The sequence below is a fragment of the Ahaetulla prasina genome, chromosome 1, assembly GCF_028640845.1.
Source record: "Ahaetulla prasina isolate Xishuangbanna chromosome 1, ASM2864084v1, whole genome shotgun sequence".
NCBI classification, from domain to species: domain Eukaryota; kingdom Metazoa; phylum Chordata; class Lepidosauria; order Squamata; family Colubridae; genus Ahaetulla; species Ahaetulla prasina.
In genome coordinates, this window is record NC_080539.1 from 345,738,224 (window position 1) to 345,756,537 (window position 18,314).

General features: G+C 41.3%; 1 protein-coding gene across 1 annotated transcript in view; it reads right to left on the minus strand.

Annotated features, from left to right (window-relative positions):
* Positions 1 to 1,062: 1,062 nt before the first annotated feature.
* The window catches only part of SYT16 (synaptotagmin 16), a 126,288-nt gene continuing 109,036 nt past the window's right edge, over positions 1,063 to 18,314 (minus strand). Inside the window, 2 exon segments of the mRNA XM_058162921.1 lie at positions 1,063 to 7,898; positions 16,946 to 17,135. Coding sequence (XP_058018904.1) covers positions 7,585 to 7,898; positions 16,946 to 17,135 — 504 coding nt within the window. The 3' untranslated portion in view covers positions 1,063 to 7,584.

Genomic DNA, 18,314 nt, shown 5'->3' on the forward strand with positions numbered 1-18,314 from the left:
ACCTTTCGTCTCTTTTTATTCCCATCCAGGTTTGTTTTCTTTGTTGTTGTTCCTCCTGTGTCTTGTGCTACTTTTTGTGTTGTTCCTTATTTGTAAAGATTTTTAACAATTGTAAAGCATCCAGAATTGCTGGGAATTGAGTAGCACAGAAATGTAATAAATTATTGTTAAGATATGCAGAAGTATACTTCTGCATATCTTAATAACTCCTAGAATCTTTATATGATATAAGCAGCCATGTAAGTCCTATACATAAATACATATACATATACATACATACATAAAAGGCTTCTTGTGGTCTGCTCACTCATCACCCCAGGATTTTTTTTTATCTACTGGAATGAAATTTTAAGCTGCAGGTACCAATTCAGGAAGCGGTGGCTTAGTGGCAAAGACACTGAGCTTGTTGATCAAAAGGTCGGCAGTTCAGCAGTTCGAATCCCTAGTGCTGCATAACGAGTTGAGTTCCCGTTACTTGTCCCAGCTTCTGCCAACCTAGCAATTTGAAAGGACGTAAAAATGCAAGTAGAAAAAATAGGGACCACCTTTGATGGGAAGGTAACAGCGTTCCGTGCGCCTTTGGCGTTTAGTCATACCGGCCACATGACCACAGAAACATCTTTGGGCAGCGCTGGCTCTTCAGCTTTGAAATGGAGATAAGCACCGCCCCCTAGAGTCGGGAATGACTAGCACATATGTGGGAGGGGAACCTTTACCTTTACCAATTAGTAAAGGTAAGGGTTAGTATTGCTTTATTGGGAGCTTATTTCTGTTCTTTTCTACATCATTGAGTTCAACGTGTACATGAATAAACAGACTGAAGTCAAGGCTCTCCTCCCACTGAGCAAATATTGGTCTGACATTCTCGCTGATTAGATCACTCAGAGGGCTAAAACATCTTGCAATTCTGGTGAATTTCTGAACTTCACAGCATTTTATGAAGGTTTGAGAATGGTGTAACACATTAAAAAGTGACACTTCCACTAGACAATTAACAAAAATGTTGTTAAGTTTAATCGTGCACATTTTGATACATCTTTCACAAAGCAAAAAATCGAAAAACATCAAATGTACATTTAGTTTTCATCAATAAAAAGTAATATAACATTTAATCAAGGATAGTTGTATATGCCAGAACAAAAGTGCATTTTGTTTGTTTTTTAAATGTAGATATTGCCTATAAACTGTGCTTTTTTAATCCTAAAGAAATGCTGTTTTAATAACCGAGGTTTCTATTGTTACCAATACACTGCTCAGCTCTACTGTGCTTTAAGTGAGTCTTTTAAAAAACTTAAATAAGACGAGGTTGACTCTATATATGATCCACTTAGACTCTGCACAGGGATCAACAGAAACAGGAAGGATATTTGAGCAACAGCCTTGGCAAGCATTCAACATTCCCTTGCTCTCATTCTACCTGAATTGAGGGAGCACCATATGTAGACTTGCATGGGATCCAATATTTATTTAACGTACTTCAACCTTCAATATGCCGTTGTATCCTTCATAGCGTATATATAGACAGAATACCCAATATTTGAGGAGATTAGTTTTCAAAGTATTCTATATATTTGCTCTTGAAGAGTATGAAATGTAAAGCCTTTTTGGCGCAGACATGAATTATGATAACCTAAAGCAGGAGTTGAAGTCCACAAGTCTTAAAAGAGCCAAGTTTGCAGACCCCTGACCTAAAGAATGCCTCTATTCAGACCTTCCACAATGGCAGAAGCAGATGTACAGCAAATCTTATGCAGGTGTTCTCAGGAGCAGATGGTAAGGAGTTGAAAAATTGGGGCTTACTCCTAAGTAAGCATGTAAAGAACTGCTGCTCTAAGCAGCAGCAAAGGGGTTTATAAGGAATTATAATTTAGACACAAATTATATTTAGATACAAAGATGATGCTTTGTTGCGAAGGTTGTAGAGAGTGCTGTGGCGCGGCAGCTACCCCAATACCTGGATGAATCCGTCTATCTAGACCCATTCCAGTCCGGCTTCCGACCCGGATACAGCACGGAGACAGCTTTGGTCGCGTTGGTGGATGATCTCTGGAGGGCCAGGGACAGGGGGTATTCCTCTGCCCTGGTCTTGCTAGATCTCTCAGCGGCTTTTGATACCATCGACCATGGTATCTTGCTGCACCGGTTGGGGGGATTGGGAGTGGGAGGCACCGTGTATCGGTGGTTCTCCTCCTATCTCTCCGATCGGTCGCAGACGGTGTTGACGGGGGGGCAGAGGTCGGCCGCGAGGTGCCTCACTTGTGGGGTGCCGCAGGGGTCGATTCTCTCGCCCCTTCTGTTCAACATCTACATGAAGCCGTTGGGTGAGATCATCAGTGGCTTTGGGGTGAGATACTAGCTGTACGCTGATGACACTCAGCTGTACTTTTCCACCCCGGGCCACCCCAACGAAGCTGTCGAAGTGCTGTCCCGGTGTTTGGAAGCCGTACGGGTCTGGATGGGGAGGAACAGGCTCAAGCTCAATCCCTCCAAGACGGAGTGGCTGTGGATGCCGGCACCCCGATACAGTCAGCTGCAGCCGCAGCTGACTGTTGGAGGCGAGTTACTGGCCCCAAAGGATAGGGTGCGCAACTTAGTGTTCTCCTGGATGAACGGCTGTCGTTTGAAGATCATTTGACGGCCGTCTCCAGGAGGGCCTTCCACCAGGTTCACCTGGTTCGGCAGTTGCGCCCCTTCCTTGATCGGGATGCCCTGTGCACAGTCACTCATGCGCTCGTTACCTCTTGCTTGGATTATTGTAATGCTCTCTACATGGGGCTCCCCTTGAGGTGCACCCGGAGACTGCAGTTGGTCCAGAATGCAGCTGCGTGGGTGATAGAGGGAGCTCCACGTAGCTCCCGTGTAACACCGCTCCTGCGCAGACTGCACTGGCTGCCTGTGGCCTTTCGGGTGCACTTTAAGGTCTTGGTTACAACCTTTAAAGCGCTCCATGGCTTAGGGCCTGGGTACTTACGGGACCGCCTGCTGTTACCTTACGCCTCCCACCGACCCGTGCGCTCTCACAGAGAGGGACTTCTCAGGGTGCCGTCCGCCAAGCAATGTTGGCTGGCGGCCCCCAAGGGAAGATCTTTCTCTGTGGGGGCTCCCACCCTCTGGAACGAACTTCCCCCGGGTTACGCCAAATACCTGACCTTCGGACCTTCCGCCGCGAATTGAAAACTCATCTATTTATTCGTGCGGGGCTGGCCTAAATTTTATCTAAATTTTATTTTTATTGGTTTTAAATTCACTCATACAGGTAGTAGCTGGAGTCAATCTTGCTTAGTTTTTTGAGATTAGCCAAAGTCAGGTGGTTCCATGCAGTTTAAGTATGTACTTTTTTCCTCTGTGCTTTTAGGTAACTCAACTGTCTGGCAATTTCTTCCGAATTTTCCATCTCTGCCCTACTTCATACTATTTATTTTCTTATGCATTCAGCAGTATCTTTCTGTGGGTCAAAAAGAGCAAGAGGGCAAGTCAGATGTCCTAATGCAAATCATATCCATTTTGTTGGCTACTAATATCTGCTAATATCTGCAGATATTTGTCTGCTAATATCAATGCAAGTATAAACAGGGTGAGACTTCCACTGCAATGCCACAATCATCATCTTGCTCATTTTGAACGTCCCCCTCCAAGTGATGCCTTCCTAATTAAAAAAAAAAAGACAAATGCCATGATTAAGTTCCAGTTTCTTCCTAGAAATGAAATTTTAAGTAGTTTTTGTTCCTGGGCCAAGTTACTTCCTAGGCAGCTCCAAACCCAAGTTGTTTCACTAGCTACATTCAAACACTGTGTTTGTCCACAGTTTCTTAGGTCATAATTGGCTGGGTTCACCCTAAAGCCATAAATGATGATTTATAAGTCTCAGTTGGTTGGCTTTTCTGCAACTCACTATAGCTGAATTCAATTAGTGTGATACACAGCCACATATAGCCTCAAGAATTATAGATCCACGTGCAGGGCAAAATTATTGAGAGATGCATTTGAAGGATCTCACTGCAGACCTGTTCTGCTTTTACACAGATCCATCACCGAAATGAAAAGGTGGGCTTTTGGCATTACAAATTAGCAGGGCTTCATAATGTGTTCCAACAGAAGCCCCCTTCATCCACCCTGGCTTTGGCACTCTCCCTAGTGAATCTGGCAGGCAATTAAAACAGGAGGTCCTCAGAGATGGATTGTACAAGCTGTTTCCGTGAGATGGATGCCAAACAGGAACCTTCTCATGCAACCTTTTGAACAATGCAGGGAAAGAAAAGCTGCCTTAATGTGCTGGATCTGCTGTTGTTAAAAGATGAATTCTTTGATGCTTTGGGATACATTATCATTTCATATTTAACGGAGTGCATCACAGATTACTCAGAGTTTACAGGCCCTTGGTGATTTCCAGGGGGGGGGGGAATGCAACCTATAAATTTTTGGCATGCAGCTTGAAAAAGGAGACATATTGGTGAATTGTCCTCTCTGACCCCTGTTCCGGAATGGTAGCAAGCTATTTTTTTCCCATTGAAGAAACAGATTTTTAAAAAGAAAAATAGATGAGCAGCATGCAATACTAGGCTCTTGATCTCATCTGCATTATCAAGAAAACTTGATCTCTCTTCTCTCAGAAGTAATTGATTTTTTTCTGAGTTTCCGCCAATAAAATCTGCACTTTTCCATATAAGGAAAAGAATAGTTCTGAAGCAAAGCATCATTAATACATTTTTAGATAATAAAAGTATAATCCACAGTATGCCTTTTGAAAGAGATTCCTCTGTCCTCATACATGGATATGCAGTTCTTCAATCAACCTGTTTTAATTTTTGTTCTTGTTAGAGAAACCAGCTAAGGATGTATCTCTTTGTAAAATGTTTCTGCAGAAACTTAAAAGGGACATTCCTCTAGAAAGGCCATCACTGAGTTGCAGTATACTGTATATTCTTTCCAAGCAGAAGATCCTCAATTTGATCTCCAGCATTTTAGAAAAGAGCTTGGACAGGAAGGCTTTATATCCAGTCAACAACCTATTTTGGTTGTTCCCAACACAGTGCCTAAAGGTGAAGTACCCACAGATGTCCTGTTTCCCCCCAAAAAAGACATCCCCTGATAATTAGCCCAATTGGGCTTTTAAGTGCATGCGCTAAAACAAGCCCCCCTCCAAAAAATAAGCCCTCCCCGAAAAATATTTAAACGCATGCGCAGCTGATCCCCGCCATTTCCTCTAGTTTGGGTTAGAAAGACAGAGCTGAAAATCAGGTAAGGTGGCAAGAGGAACCCCATCTTGCTCCACACGCCCCAAAATAATAAGACCTCCCTGAAAATAAAGCCAGGCGCTTATTTTGGGGTTCAAAAACAAAATATAAGACAGGGTCTTGTTTTCGGGGAACACAGTACTTCACTTTCCTTATTATTTCCCAGGCTCCGTGTCCCATTGGTCTTTTAACATTTAAGAACAACTATTTTATTTAAAACATGGAAACAATATAAAATATTTTAAAGTAAAAGTATCAGGAAATATGACAAGATATGCTATAAAACCTACTACCAGCTTCCAACCATAATTTTTATTTTCTAGAATGCCTTTTGAGATTCAAATGGGCCCTTTAAGTGTCCTCATAATATAGAAACCATAAGCGAAACCCCTAGAGTAGAAAATGTGTCAAATGGATCCCCCAAAAGACAAAGATAAAATAAGCAGGACCCTAAATGGTATCCGGTAGGATGGGATGCCGAGGACAATAAGCAGTAGTATGGTGAATTAGTGTTCTGTAACCATGGTGGCCAGGTTTTAAATAAGGAAGTCCGCATCACCAGCATTCTGTTATAAATATACTCTCTGGCCCATTTCTAAGATGGTTTTGAAGTTTATTTACAACTTATTTCAAATAGTGTGTTTCTCAAAACTTTTTTTGTTTTTGCATGCTGCAGAGGCTCTTGTGTAGCCTTTCAGAGAAGTCAATTATCAGGAGAGATCACTGGTCACATGGTATCTGAGCACATTCCAGAGCTTCCTAACAAAGGAATATGTCTTTTTTACCACTATCGTCTTTGTAAATAATCCCTGAAGCACTATACTTTCCTAAAATCAACCTTTCCCAATCAGATGTCTTCCTAGTTAAGAGCATCATAATTAGAGTTTTGCACACTCGGATGGTACCAGATTCAAGAAAGCTGCTATCAATACTGTAGGCATCCAGTCTCTTGATTTCTTTTTTTAGCACTCACAGAGCTAGAACTGCTAAGGGGACCCATGGCTTCCATGGTGATAACAGTAATAATGCATGCATGCCTATGGAGAACCTAATATAAAGCACAAGTGTTTGGCTTTATAGAACATTATAGATTAAAAGGAATAGATGGAGCCCACATCCACATGTTATTTCCTTGCTGTCATGGAACATTCAAGTAGCCAGACTGAAATATGGCTTTCTTTCTGGGGGGAAAACCAAATATAGTAAATGTAGGATACTGAACACTCCGAGTTCAATATCATTTTGCAATTAAGTTGCATTAATGACAACATGCACATATCTGGTATATTCTGGTATATGTGCACATGGTTCAAACTAAGCCTTTGGGAAGCCTCTTTTTATAAAGAGATTTTTTTAAGTGACTATTTGTCAGGAATCAAAATTCATCTTATTTATTGCAGTCAGAGAATTAGGACTGAGCCAAGTACTCATAAGTGAACGATTCTGGGATGAAAAAGTGGGTTAGGCCAGAAACCATTCCACAAAACTCTCCAAATACAGTGGAACCTTGGTACTCAACTGCTCTGAAACTCATCATTTGTTTAGTACTCAATGCACAAGCTAGAACTTGTCGGTGTCGGCTGCCTCATGACTCGCTACCCTTTCCAGATGAAACAAAGATTGATGCATTAATCATGCGATAGCTCTTGTCCTGTGCACATCCCTTTGCAGTGTTATTTTAACTTCTGTGGTCATTTTGTGTATTTTTGACTCCCCACCCACCAGTACAGGTAAAGTGAAGTTTTTATTTTATTTAATCTAGGTGTTTATTTTTAGATTTATTTCTTAAGTAATGATATACAACCCTGTCTTTTTACGTTTTGCCTTAAAATGTGCACTGTCTTTGGTTTGGGAATGAATTTTTATTTACATTATTCCTTATGTGAAAAATTTGTTTGGTAGTCATTGTTTTTCGTACTTATCGCACCACCCAGAACCAATTAACAATGAGTACCAAGGTACCACTGAAAACCATTTTCATGATCACTATTTCGTGATCATTTTTGCAGCCTTTCCTCACAACAAAGGCACATACCTCACCCATCCAAATTTGGCTCTTTACAGTGACATGACCAAGAGCAAATCTCATTACCGGTGAAAATACTGAGATGATATTGAACACTCAATCTCAATTCTTGACGGGCGAAGGGAGAGCATAAAGTTCTAACCCAATTTGCCTACCTGTTACTTCAAGCAATTTCCTATAACTAAAAATAACAGGGCAATAACCTAACAGAATAATTCCATTAGTAAAGAGCATCAGAAGTCCAGTTATAACAGAAACCGATGATATAGTCCTTTATATAGCAAGAAGGATGCCCTGCACCTGTTGGAACGGCTGAGGTTGCCATTAAGACTCCAGGAGCATATGCCACCTACACACTTGCTGTGTTTTGGATTCCTTCATCTCCTGCCAATGACTTAACTCTTCTTCTCCACTACTGTTCTGACCCATAGAAATCCAGCCAATCATCTCTTTGCGCTTTATACTGCGGCGATTGTAAATGGAGATCATCAGGGTGACGTCTGAGAGCTGGAACAAGGCAACTTGGAAGATAAACGTCTCTTTGTAGATAGGATTTGGCTGTCCTCGTCGAACAGATGTCTTGCAGCGAGACATTTCTTGACCGACAGAGTTCAGAAGGCAGAGTTTCCCATAACTATCTGCAGGCAACATTAAAGCGGTAAAAGTTTATTTATTTATTTCTATCCCATCTTTATTATTTTCACAAATAACTCAAGGCAGCAAACACCCACCCTCCTCCTCCTATTTTCCCCACAACAAAAACCCTGTGAAGTAGGTTGGACGAATAGCGAGTGACTGTGTTCAGTCCTCTCCTGGCCTCAGCCATGCGAGCTGGCTAAACGAGCCAGTAATTGAGTTCACAGATGCTATCAGTCCTGGCAGGGAATCTGCAACTGCCTGCCAAAGTCTCCCTCTTATCTTGGGGTTGCCAGGCAACCAGGAAGTCAGCAGTCCAGGCTGAATGTTCAGCTCACTTCTCCGAGTCAAAGAGTTCAGCTCAATTTTTGCTCGTCATGGAGCAGCAGAGCAGCCAGGACTGCTTTTATACTCTGTGGGGTGTGGCTCTGTGACTCAGCACTTCCTAGGCCTGCCCTACTCCTGCTTCTGTTGTTCCCGCCTCTCCTGCCTACAAAACCTAGCGTCCAGCCAGGCCTGATTGCCCTCAGCCGGGTCTGGAGGCGTGGCCTGGGGGGGAAGAGTCAGGGGACGGAGGCCTTGTTATCTCCTCCACCTGGCCTGCCTCTGGCTCCTGGAGCTGAGCCAGGGAAGCCGGTGCTCCAGAGGTAAGTCCTGATGGCCCTTCCCCCTCACTTTCCGAGTCACTTTCTGGCAGGGGGCCCGGCTCGGGGGATCGCAGACACAACAGACTGGCCCAAAGTCACCCTGCTGTTTATTTAAAGAAAAATATGCCTGCTTGTTTTTCTTTCTAATATATCACACAGAGAAGCCACCAGTTTGCCCAAAGCATATCGCTTTGGCTGACTGAAATGATGGCATCATACAAAAAGAAAATAAATCAAACCTTAATGTTAGGAATATGCAGCAATGTTCTTACAAGCTTATCCTAGGATGTCCTCTTAAAATGCAGCCTGTAGGCTTTTCATTACACCATATGGCTCTTTTTCTTTATGGATAGTGTTTTTTTTGTTTTTGTTTTTTAGTATTGCATTCTGCTGAAGATAAGGCATGAAATTTCGTTTCAGGTATGAACAGACAGGCACACTTTAAAATCAAGGACATCCTGCTTCTCTTCAAAGAGTTTCGTCCCCTCTCATTACTTATTGTGTGCATTTATGCCATACAGTTGTACTTTAAGGTATATATGCATACATAGCTCTGTATATATATATATATATATTGTGTGAGAAAGAAATGAAGCCATTTAGAATTACAATGTATGTTTATGTAGTAAATTCCCAGATAAGATGTCCTATATGCTGAAACTAGGTCAATCACTTGTAGCTTGTTAGATATGCATGGTCACCAGTCTCTTTGGGCAACCCCTCATAGCTCCAGCAAAATTCAGCGATCAGTCACCCAAAAATGGTCATACTATTTTTTGTTGTGCTTGGTTGGTTAGGAAAACTTCTAAAAGAATTTGTATTCCTCAATCACTTAATCTATCAAATCACAAATGTGTATGTTGGGGAATATATATATATAGGTCTTTGGTTATTCGGGTTTTCTCCCGCGTAAAATTGGAAGTGTCTTGGCGACGTTTTTAAAGTCAATATCGTGTCCTGTGGCTTTAAGGTCACGATATTGACTTTAAAAAGACCAGAACTATCACCAAAACTGAACACTTTAACAACAGAATAATCAGAGAAGCCATCGAGATAGAAAAATGCCCACACAGCATGAACAAATGAGATGATACCTCCCACCTACCAGCCATTTGGAAACCCGCCCTTATTGACAAACGAGTCCCTAACACGAGGAATGACACCAGACCCACACTCACGAGTTCCACACAGGATGTCACCACCACACATCCACCCAGAAAGCAGACCCAAACCCACACTGATCAGGAAGCACGACCAAGGACCAGAAACCAGACCGCAGCTGCAACATTAGCCATTTCAAACCCCTCCAATCCATACATGCAGCAGACTGACACCCATTATGAAGATGTAGCACGACCACGAACACGAAGCCAAACAGCAGCAGTGCAGCTCACCAGCTCAAATCCCCCTGCAACTCAGACTAATCTGAGCACAACCAAGCCCCCACCCAAACAGGACACACCCCCAGCCAATCAGAGCACAAAAAAATCCCCATCCAATCAGAGCACAGCCAAGCTCCCACCCAATCAGTTCAAACCCCCACTAGCAGTTAAAAAGGAAGAAACAGCTGCAATCACACATTGCTCCCAGAAGCACGAAGCTGAAGCCTGAAGATGACGAATGAGACTTCGTCGAAATGTCGCCAAGACACTTCCAATTTTACGCGGGAGAAAACCCGAATAACCAAAGACCTACATACAAACACCCGCGAAAAACTCATGCTTGGCACATGTGAACCATTTTCTGGAGGCTTCTCCTGAAGGATGGCATAAAATTGCTGGAAATAAACCCAAAAGATAGAAATATAGCATTTCATGCTTAGTAAAGGCCGGTATGGTTAAAGATTGAAAAAAAAACCAAGTTCAAGTCCACCATCAGCCATGGAAGCTCACTGCATGTCACTTATTCTCTCTCAACACAACTTTCATTTTAAAAGACTGTTATTGTAGGAAAAACGGGCAAAGGGAGTGCTTTCGCTTTAAGTTCTAGGAGAAAAGTTGTGATACAACAGAAATAAAATAAATACAGAAGTTTCATTAGCCCCTGAATAGTAGCAGCAGATGTGTTTTTCATGGGGAACCTTCCAGAAGCATCTTAACACAAAAAAGAGTTAGTGCCAGTGAGCCAAAGAAGGTGAACCTGATCTAAAAAAAGTCTTCTACTTTCCAGTAGGCAATTTAATGAAAAAGAATGTATTGCTTCTTGAATGAGAAGTGAAACTTCTTCAAAGAAAAAAAAACACATCACAAGAAAGTCTGTTGCCTTTTCAACATCTTGAATCTCCAAAGACCTATGCAAGGGTCCTCTTTGTAGACTTTAGTTCAGCATTCAGTACCAGCATTCCAGACACTCTTCTAACTAAGCTAAACCAGCTACAGGTACCTGAACACACTTGTAAGTGGATCATAAGCTTCCTAACAAACAGGAAGCAGCAGATGAAGCTAAGCAAGAATCACATCAAATACCTGTATAATTAGCACAGGGGGGCCCCAAGGCTGTGTGCTCTCCCCACTTCTCTTCTCTCTGTATACTAATGACTGCATCTCTAACGATCCATCTGTTAAACTACTGAAATTCGCAGATGACACAACAGTGATTGGTCTCATTCGAGACAATGATGAATCTGCATACAGACGGGAGGTTGAATGACTAGCCTTGTGATGCGACCGGAACAATCTGGAACTGAACACACTCAAAACCATAGAAATGGTGGTAAACTTTAGGAGAAACCTTTCCATACTTCCACCTCTCACAATACTAGACAACATAGTATCAATAGTAGAGACCTTCAAATTTCTAAGTTCTACCATATCACAAGATCTAAAATGGACAGCTAACATCAAAAACATCAAAAAAGCACAACAACGAAATAACGAATGTTATTTCTGTGCCAACTCAGAAAGCTCAAACTGCCCAAGGGGTGCTGATCCAGTTCTACAGAGGAATTATTGAGTCTGTCATCTGCACCTCTATAACTGTCTGGTTTGGTTCTGCAACCCAACAAGACAGACACAGACTTCAGAGGATAATTAGAACTGCAGAAAAACAATTGCTACCAACTTGCCTTCCATTGAGGACCTGTATACTGCACGAATCAAGAAGAGGGCCGTGAAAATATTTGCAGATCCCTCGCATCCTGGACATAAACTGTTTCAACTCCTACCCTCAAAACGACGCTATAGAGACACAAGAACAGTTTTTTTCCTCAAATACCATCACTCTGCTAAACAAATAATTCCCTCAACACTGTCAAAATATTTACTAAATCTGGACTACTATTAATCTTCTCATCATTCCCATCACCCATCTCCTTCCACTTATGATTGTATGACTGTAACTTTATTGCTTGTATCCTTATGATTTATATTGATATTGATTGTTTCCTGATTGCTTATTTGTATGCTATGACTATCATTAAGCATTGTACCTTAGAATTCTTAATGAATGCATCTTTTCTTTTATGTACACTGAGAACATATGCACCAAGACAAATTCCTTTTGTGTCCAATCACATTTGGCCAATAAAAATTCTATTCTATTCTATTTTGGAAAAAGCATCTTTGGAACCACTCTATAGAATCTATTCTGTGCAGGAGTAACTTATCCATTCAGAAAAATAAAAAAACAGATTCTCCCTGACTGGAAATTCCAATTTAAAGAAATATGATTGCCGTAATGGGATTTGCCATGATGAACATGCCATGATGAACATGAAGGGATTCCACGGTGGAGGCTGATCTTCCACAATGGGAATGGGACAGAAATCTTCAGCTGGGGCTCAGTAAAACACCCACTGCTTGCTTAGCGAACACAAGAACTTTGGCCCTCATACTGCTGACTCAGTCAGCTCCTTAGAACATCACATGCTCCAGCAGAAAGTAAATAGAACAGAAGCTAAACATAGGCAATAAAACAGTTTTATATGATGCACTGAGGAAACTGAATTTGCTTTGCAGGGCTGGGCCAGTAAGTGTTGTTAAATCTATATGACTATCTCAGTAGTTGGGATAAGGCGTTGGTCCTTATTTTCCATGCTCCACCAGGAAACCTTGCTTGAAAACAAAATACAGCTGTCTGTCCACCACAACTTTATTCATACTGAAATATATATTCTCCGTATTTATCACACTGGACACATCTAGAATACATCAAATGGTGGGCAACGAAATTCCAGCAAATCTTCTCACTATAAGATACTGTAAGTCCTAGAAAATGTATTAATAATGTAGACCAGACCCTGAGGCTTAGGATTCACCCTTAACAGCATGTGGGAACGTAACAGGTTGATCATCTTTGTTAAATCCTTCAACAATATTTATCCTGGTATTTCCATTTGGGCTGCCTTTCCTGTGACAACCATGGAAATTTAGGCCCCTCGTCTCCTAGCAAGTTTGTAAGAAGAAACTGCCTTCCTCCGAGCCAACTAAGAGAACATCCTTTTCAACCAGCACAGTACAATTGGCAGTTTTGAATTCCTTCTAGCCTATGGCAACCAGATGAGTAATTAAACACAAAGCTGGGCTGAGATAGACCCTATTCCATGGCAGTGCTAAACATATTCAAGAAAAGGCCATCATCTAATCCAAAAATCTACTTGGCAGGCAGGCAGGCAGGCAGGCAGGCAGGCAGGCAGGCAGGCAGGCTTTATTCTGATTTCTAAAAATGTGAACTACTGCCATTATAAGAAAAATATAAAAACATGAGCTCAATTTGGAAGGCAGCAAGCCAATCTCCTATGACTCAAACTAGCTTATCTTTTCATTGTTCACATCCCAGAAAATAATAGCTTTACTGTGACAAGCTACAGTACTTGCTGCAATGGAAGTTTGACTCATTTGAATCTCCTACGCTTCCAACCTTCTGATGATTTTGCCAGGTGAAAAATGTTTGATAATACCTTCTGCAGTCAAAGGTTACATCTCAATTATATCTGGTTTCTTTCAGAGGAAGTCCCATCCTTAGTCCAAGCCAGCATTTCAGATTTATGTTTTTTACTGCACAAATGTGTTCTTTTGCATATTATTGTTATTATATTTGCATAGTAGAGATAATAAGCTGGGGATATCATCACAGGCAAGCAAAGCTCTAATTATCATATGGAATCTGATTGTTTTTTTTGTTTTTGTTTCGTTTTTAGAGTTGTGAAGCCTGGGGCTTGGTTTTGTCCTACTCTCTTGGCAGAATTTTTTTTTGGCCTTAATCAGTGTCTTGTGCACTGTTAGGCACACACCTTTTGTTGTCTGTTTATTTTTTCACAGTTAAGTCTATGTTTTTAAAAGAACGTCTTTTCACAGTACCTTTCCGTAAGCATTAATTAGCAATGTAGGAAATCATCTCATTCCAATGCTATACTGTGCACTATTGTATATTCTTTTTAGGGGAAACAAAATAATTAAAAATGCAAGCTGAAATAAACACCAAGTAGTGGGGGAAACTGAAATTATACTACGGAAAAGAAACTTGTTCCTACATTTCCAACATGTTAAAAACAAGAAAAAAGTCAAGGAAACAATTGGCCCATTGCTGGGAGAAAGTGGCAAGAAGATGACAAGCAACAGGGAGAAAGCAGATCTACTTAACTCATTTTTTGCATCTGTCTTTACACAAAAGGAAAAAACAATCCAACCTATCAAAAACAGCACTACAAAAAACAGATTAGAAACACAAGTTAAAATAGGGAAGAAAATGGTAAGTGAACACCTGTCTTCCCTAGACGAGTTCAAATCACCAGGACCGGATGGATTACACCCCAAGGTTCTGAAGGAACTGGCAGACGTGATCTCAGAACCACTGAACTATATCTTTCAAAGATCCTGGAGCACAGGGGAGCTGCCAGAGGACTGGAAAAGAGCTGATGTAGTTCCCATCTTCAAAAAGGAAAAACAGATCCAGGAAACTACAGACCTATCAGTCTGACCTCAATACCGGGGAAGATTCTGGAAAAGATAATCAAGCAACGAATCACCGAACACCTAGAAGCAAACAAAGTAATAACCAAAAGCCAACATGGGTTTGTCAAAACAGATCATGCCAGACTAATCTTATCGCATTCTTTGACAAAATGACAAAATTAGTAGACCAGAGGAATGCTGTCGATATAATTTACTTGGACTTCAGTAAAGCATTTGATAAAGTAGACCATAACCTACTACTAGATAAAGTAGAAAATGTGGGTTAGACAGCACCACCACCAGATGGATTCGTAATTGGCTGACCAACCGCACTCAACGTGTAGTCCTCAACGGAACTACATCCACATGGAGGAAGTATGCAGTGGAGTACCCCAAGGCTCTGTTTTAGGCCCAGTACTCTTCAACATCTTCATCAATGACTTGGACGAGGGATAGATGGGGAACTCATCAAATTTGCAGATGACACCAAGCTGGCAGGAATAGCCAACACTCCAGAAGATAGGCTCAAGTTACAGAAAGATCTTGACAGACTTGAACATTGGGCGCTATCTAACAAAATGAAATTCAACAGTGAAAAAAGTAAGGTTCTACATTTAGGCCAAAAAACAAAATGCACCAGTACCGTATATGTGGTACCTTGCTCAATAGTAGTACCTGTGAGAGGGATCTTGGAGTCCTAGTGGATAACCATTTAGATATGAGCCAGCAGTGTGCAGCAGCTGTTAAAAAAGCCAACACAGTTCTGGGCTGCATAAACAGAGGGATAGAATCAAGATCACGTGAAGTGTTAGTGCCACTTTATAATGCCTTGGTAAGGCCACACTTGGAATATTGCATCCAGTTTTGGTCGCCACGATGTAAAAAAGATGTTGAGACTCTAGAAAGAGTGCAGAGAAGAGCAACAAAGATGATTAGGGGACTGGAGGATAAAACATATGAAGAACGGTTGCAGGAACTGGGTATGTCTAGTTTAACAAAAAGAAGGACTAGGGGAGACATGATAGCTGTGTTCCAATATCTTAGGGGCTTCCACAAAGAAGAGGGAGTCAAACTATTCTCCAAAGCACCTGAGGGTAGAACAAGAAGCAATGGGTGGAAACTGGTCAAAGAAAGAAGCAACTTAGAACTAAGGAGAAATTTCCTGACAGTTAGAACAATTAATAAGTGGAACGACTTGCCTTCAGAAGTTGTGAATGCTCCAACACTGGAAATTTTTAAGAAAATGTTGGATAACCATCTGACTGAGATGGTGTAGGGTTTCCTGCCTGGGCAGGGGGTTGGACTAGAAGGCCTCCAAGGTCCCTTCCAACTCTGATGTTATGTTATGTTATGTTATTTGTGTGTATTCCTTAGGAAAAGTGGAAGAGAAAAAAATTGAGTAATTCAAGCAAAATGGGAAGAAAAAGATAAACAAATGTAACTAAAATCCTCACAGAGATACATTCTTGGTCTTCTCTTTCTCTTGGTCTAATCGATTTCAAAAAAAACAATTCAGAAGAGACAACTGGGAGAGAGAAGAAAAATAATATGTGTCTGGATCCAATGTAACAGATTGTGCTTAAAGGTGCCTGGCAAGCTGAAGAAAGATTTCCAAGAAATCAAGCATTCTTTCAAAATACTTGAAAACTAGCGAGCCAATAAATAAACCATGCCAACTTCTCCATCCTTTAGCTGACCTTCTCCAAAGCTGCTTTTAGTACAAGGCCATCCTAGTCCACAGGCGGATTTCTGATATCCTGGACCAGTGTTTCTCAACTTCATCAAATTCAAATGCATGGACTTCAACTCCCAGAGCTCCCAGCCAGCAGAAGTTGTAAAACACTGTGCTGGAGCCTTTAGCCCAAGAAGTCAGGTAAGAAAATTCCTATCTGGTTTAATGTAACCACCAATTCTGATCTAGCTCTATAGCTATTAAAGCAACTCATTACTTAAAAATGCCCAAAATACTCTAAACACCCAACCTAACTCTACTGAAGCATAGGCAGCTCTGAATGACCAAACTGGAAACTACAGAGTGAAATCGCATTCCTCAAAAATTCTGTACTGAAAGAGAAGCCCAAATGGCAAAAGATGTTTTTTGTGGTTTGGAAGAATATATATGACTAGGTCCTGGAAAACCAAAGTGTTTATGCTTACAATAGAGAAGTTATGTCCTTCCTTCCTTCCTGAGCCTAAACTGGTCTTGAGGAGCAGAGCAAACTCAATCCTAAATATTTCAAGCTAGAGTCCACGAAAAGAAAAGGATCTGCTTCCCACAAACACATTTCTATTATTTCTAATTAAACATTTCAGAATTTTCAGACAAACCCACTTCCCCCTGACCTGTTTGGATTCACAAATGGGACATCCACACCCCAAGGTTCGGCCTTTCTTTCAAAATGCCTCCCAGTGTTTGTAGACCGGTGCTTTTTTTTTTTCTTATCAAAGAAGCAAGGCAATGATAGTCCAAATTCTACATCCATGAGACCAGGAGGTCATCTTTTTATGTACCTGGTGGTCTGTTAATGGCAAGGTTCCGGAAGTGGCTGCCTTTGATCATCTCAACCGACAGTCTGCCTGTTGTAGCATTGTAGGATAGTCCTACTAGCAATTCTGGAACTCCTCCATGGGACAGAGACTGGGTTGAAGAAGCACTGTCACTGTGAGAGATGGCCGAAAGACTCAGTTGGGAGCCTCCACTCTGGATGAGGAGATATTAAAAAAAAAGCCAACAACAACAAAAAGTATTAATTAGAAGTTAAAATTCTTCAGTATTATACAGAGTTCTCCACTAAAACAGGCAGGCAAAATTAAAAATATAGAAAACTACCTGGGTTATTCTATTGCAACTGTGATATGTGTGTCTTGCATAAGTTTAAGAATAGGAAAAAAATGGCAGCGTAAGCTTTCACAGTTAAATACCTCCATTCACAGATGCTTCTACCAGGTTGACCTTACTTGTTCACTTAGGTGGCAAGAGGCAGCCATCATTGTATTACAATGGAATGCGTATTTGGTAAATTGCAATAGCTGGATTTATACAGCATGGCAGACCACAAACAACTTTTTGAACCAGAAAGGCCAGGCAGATTACATTATAGTGAATCCATATTTTGTAACTGGTTCCATTTGGCATAGGAACATGTTCCCTACATTCGTAATATGCCTTCAGAGAAATAAATTCCCTAGATTATTAATAATCATTCACTTTTTTTCATTACCAATAAAGGAGAATATTTGGGGCTCGTGGCTGAAACGTGGGATCCTTGGTGCTCTTTGAACTTGGCTGTCTTGCAGATGTTTCATTACCCAAACTAGGTATCATCATCAGTGATAGTTTGGGTAATGAAACATCTGCAAGATAACAACCAAGCTCAAAGAACACCAAGGATCCAATCACCTTTTTCATTCTCTTGTTTTGCCCATCCTGAAAATCTTCAGTTGGCTTCTTGACCACACCCAGCTCCAGTATAAGTTCTATTTGCACTATTCCATAATATTTCTTCTCCTTGCCCCACTTTTCCTCTTTGCCTTTATATTCAAATATATCTATGGTATATTCTTAATATTTCCACTTAGAAAGTCCTGCTTTTTTTTCTTTCTGCCTTCATGCATAACTGCCTCTAAATATCTGAACCATTCTGCTTTGTTCAAGCTTCCCCTCAATACCCATTTGACTTCCTGGTTGGCTCCGTTGGCAATGGAGGTGATCTTTCTGGTCACCAACCTCTGGATCGTGTTGGACTGCTAAGACAGCGACAATCAGCTGTCCAGCAGTTCGGAAATCCCCCTCTTCGGGAGAAGAAGCGGAGGTGAGCAAAAAGAAGCAGAGGTAGAGCTTCCCTAGAGCTCCTGGAAGATACCAGGGGGCTCGAAGGGT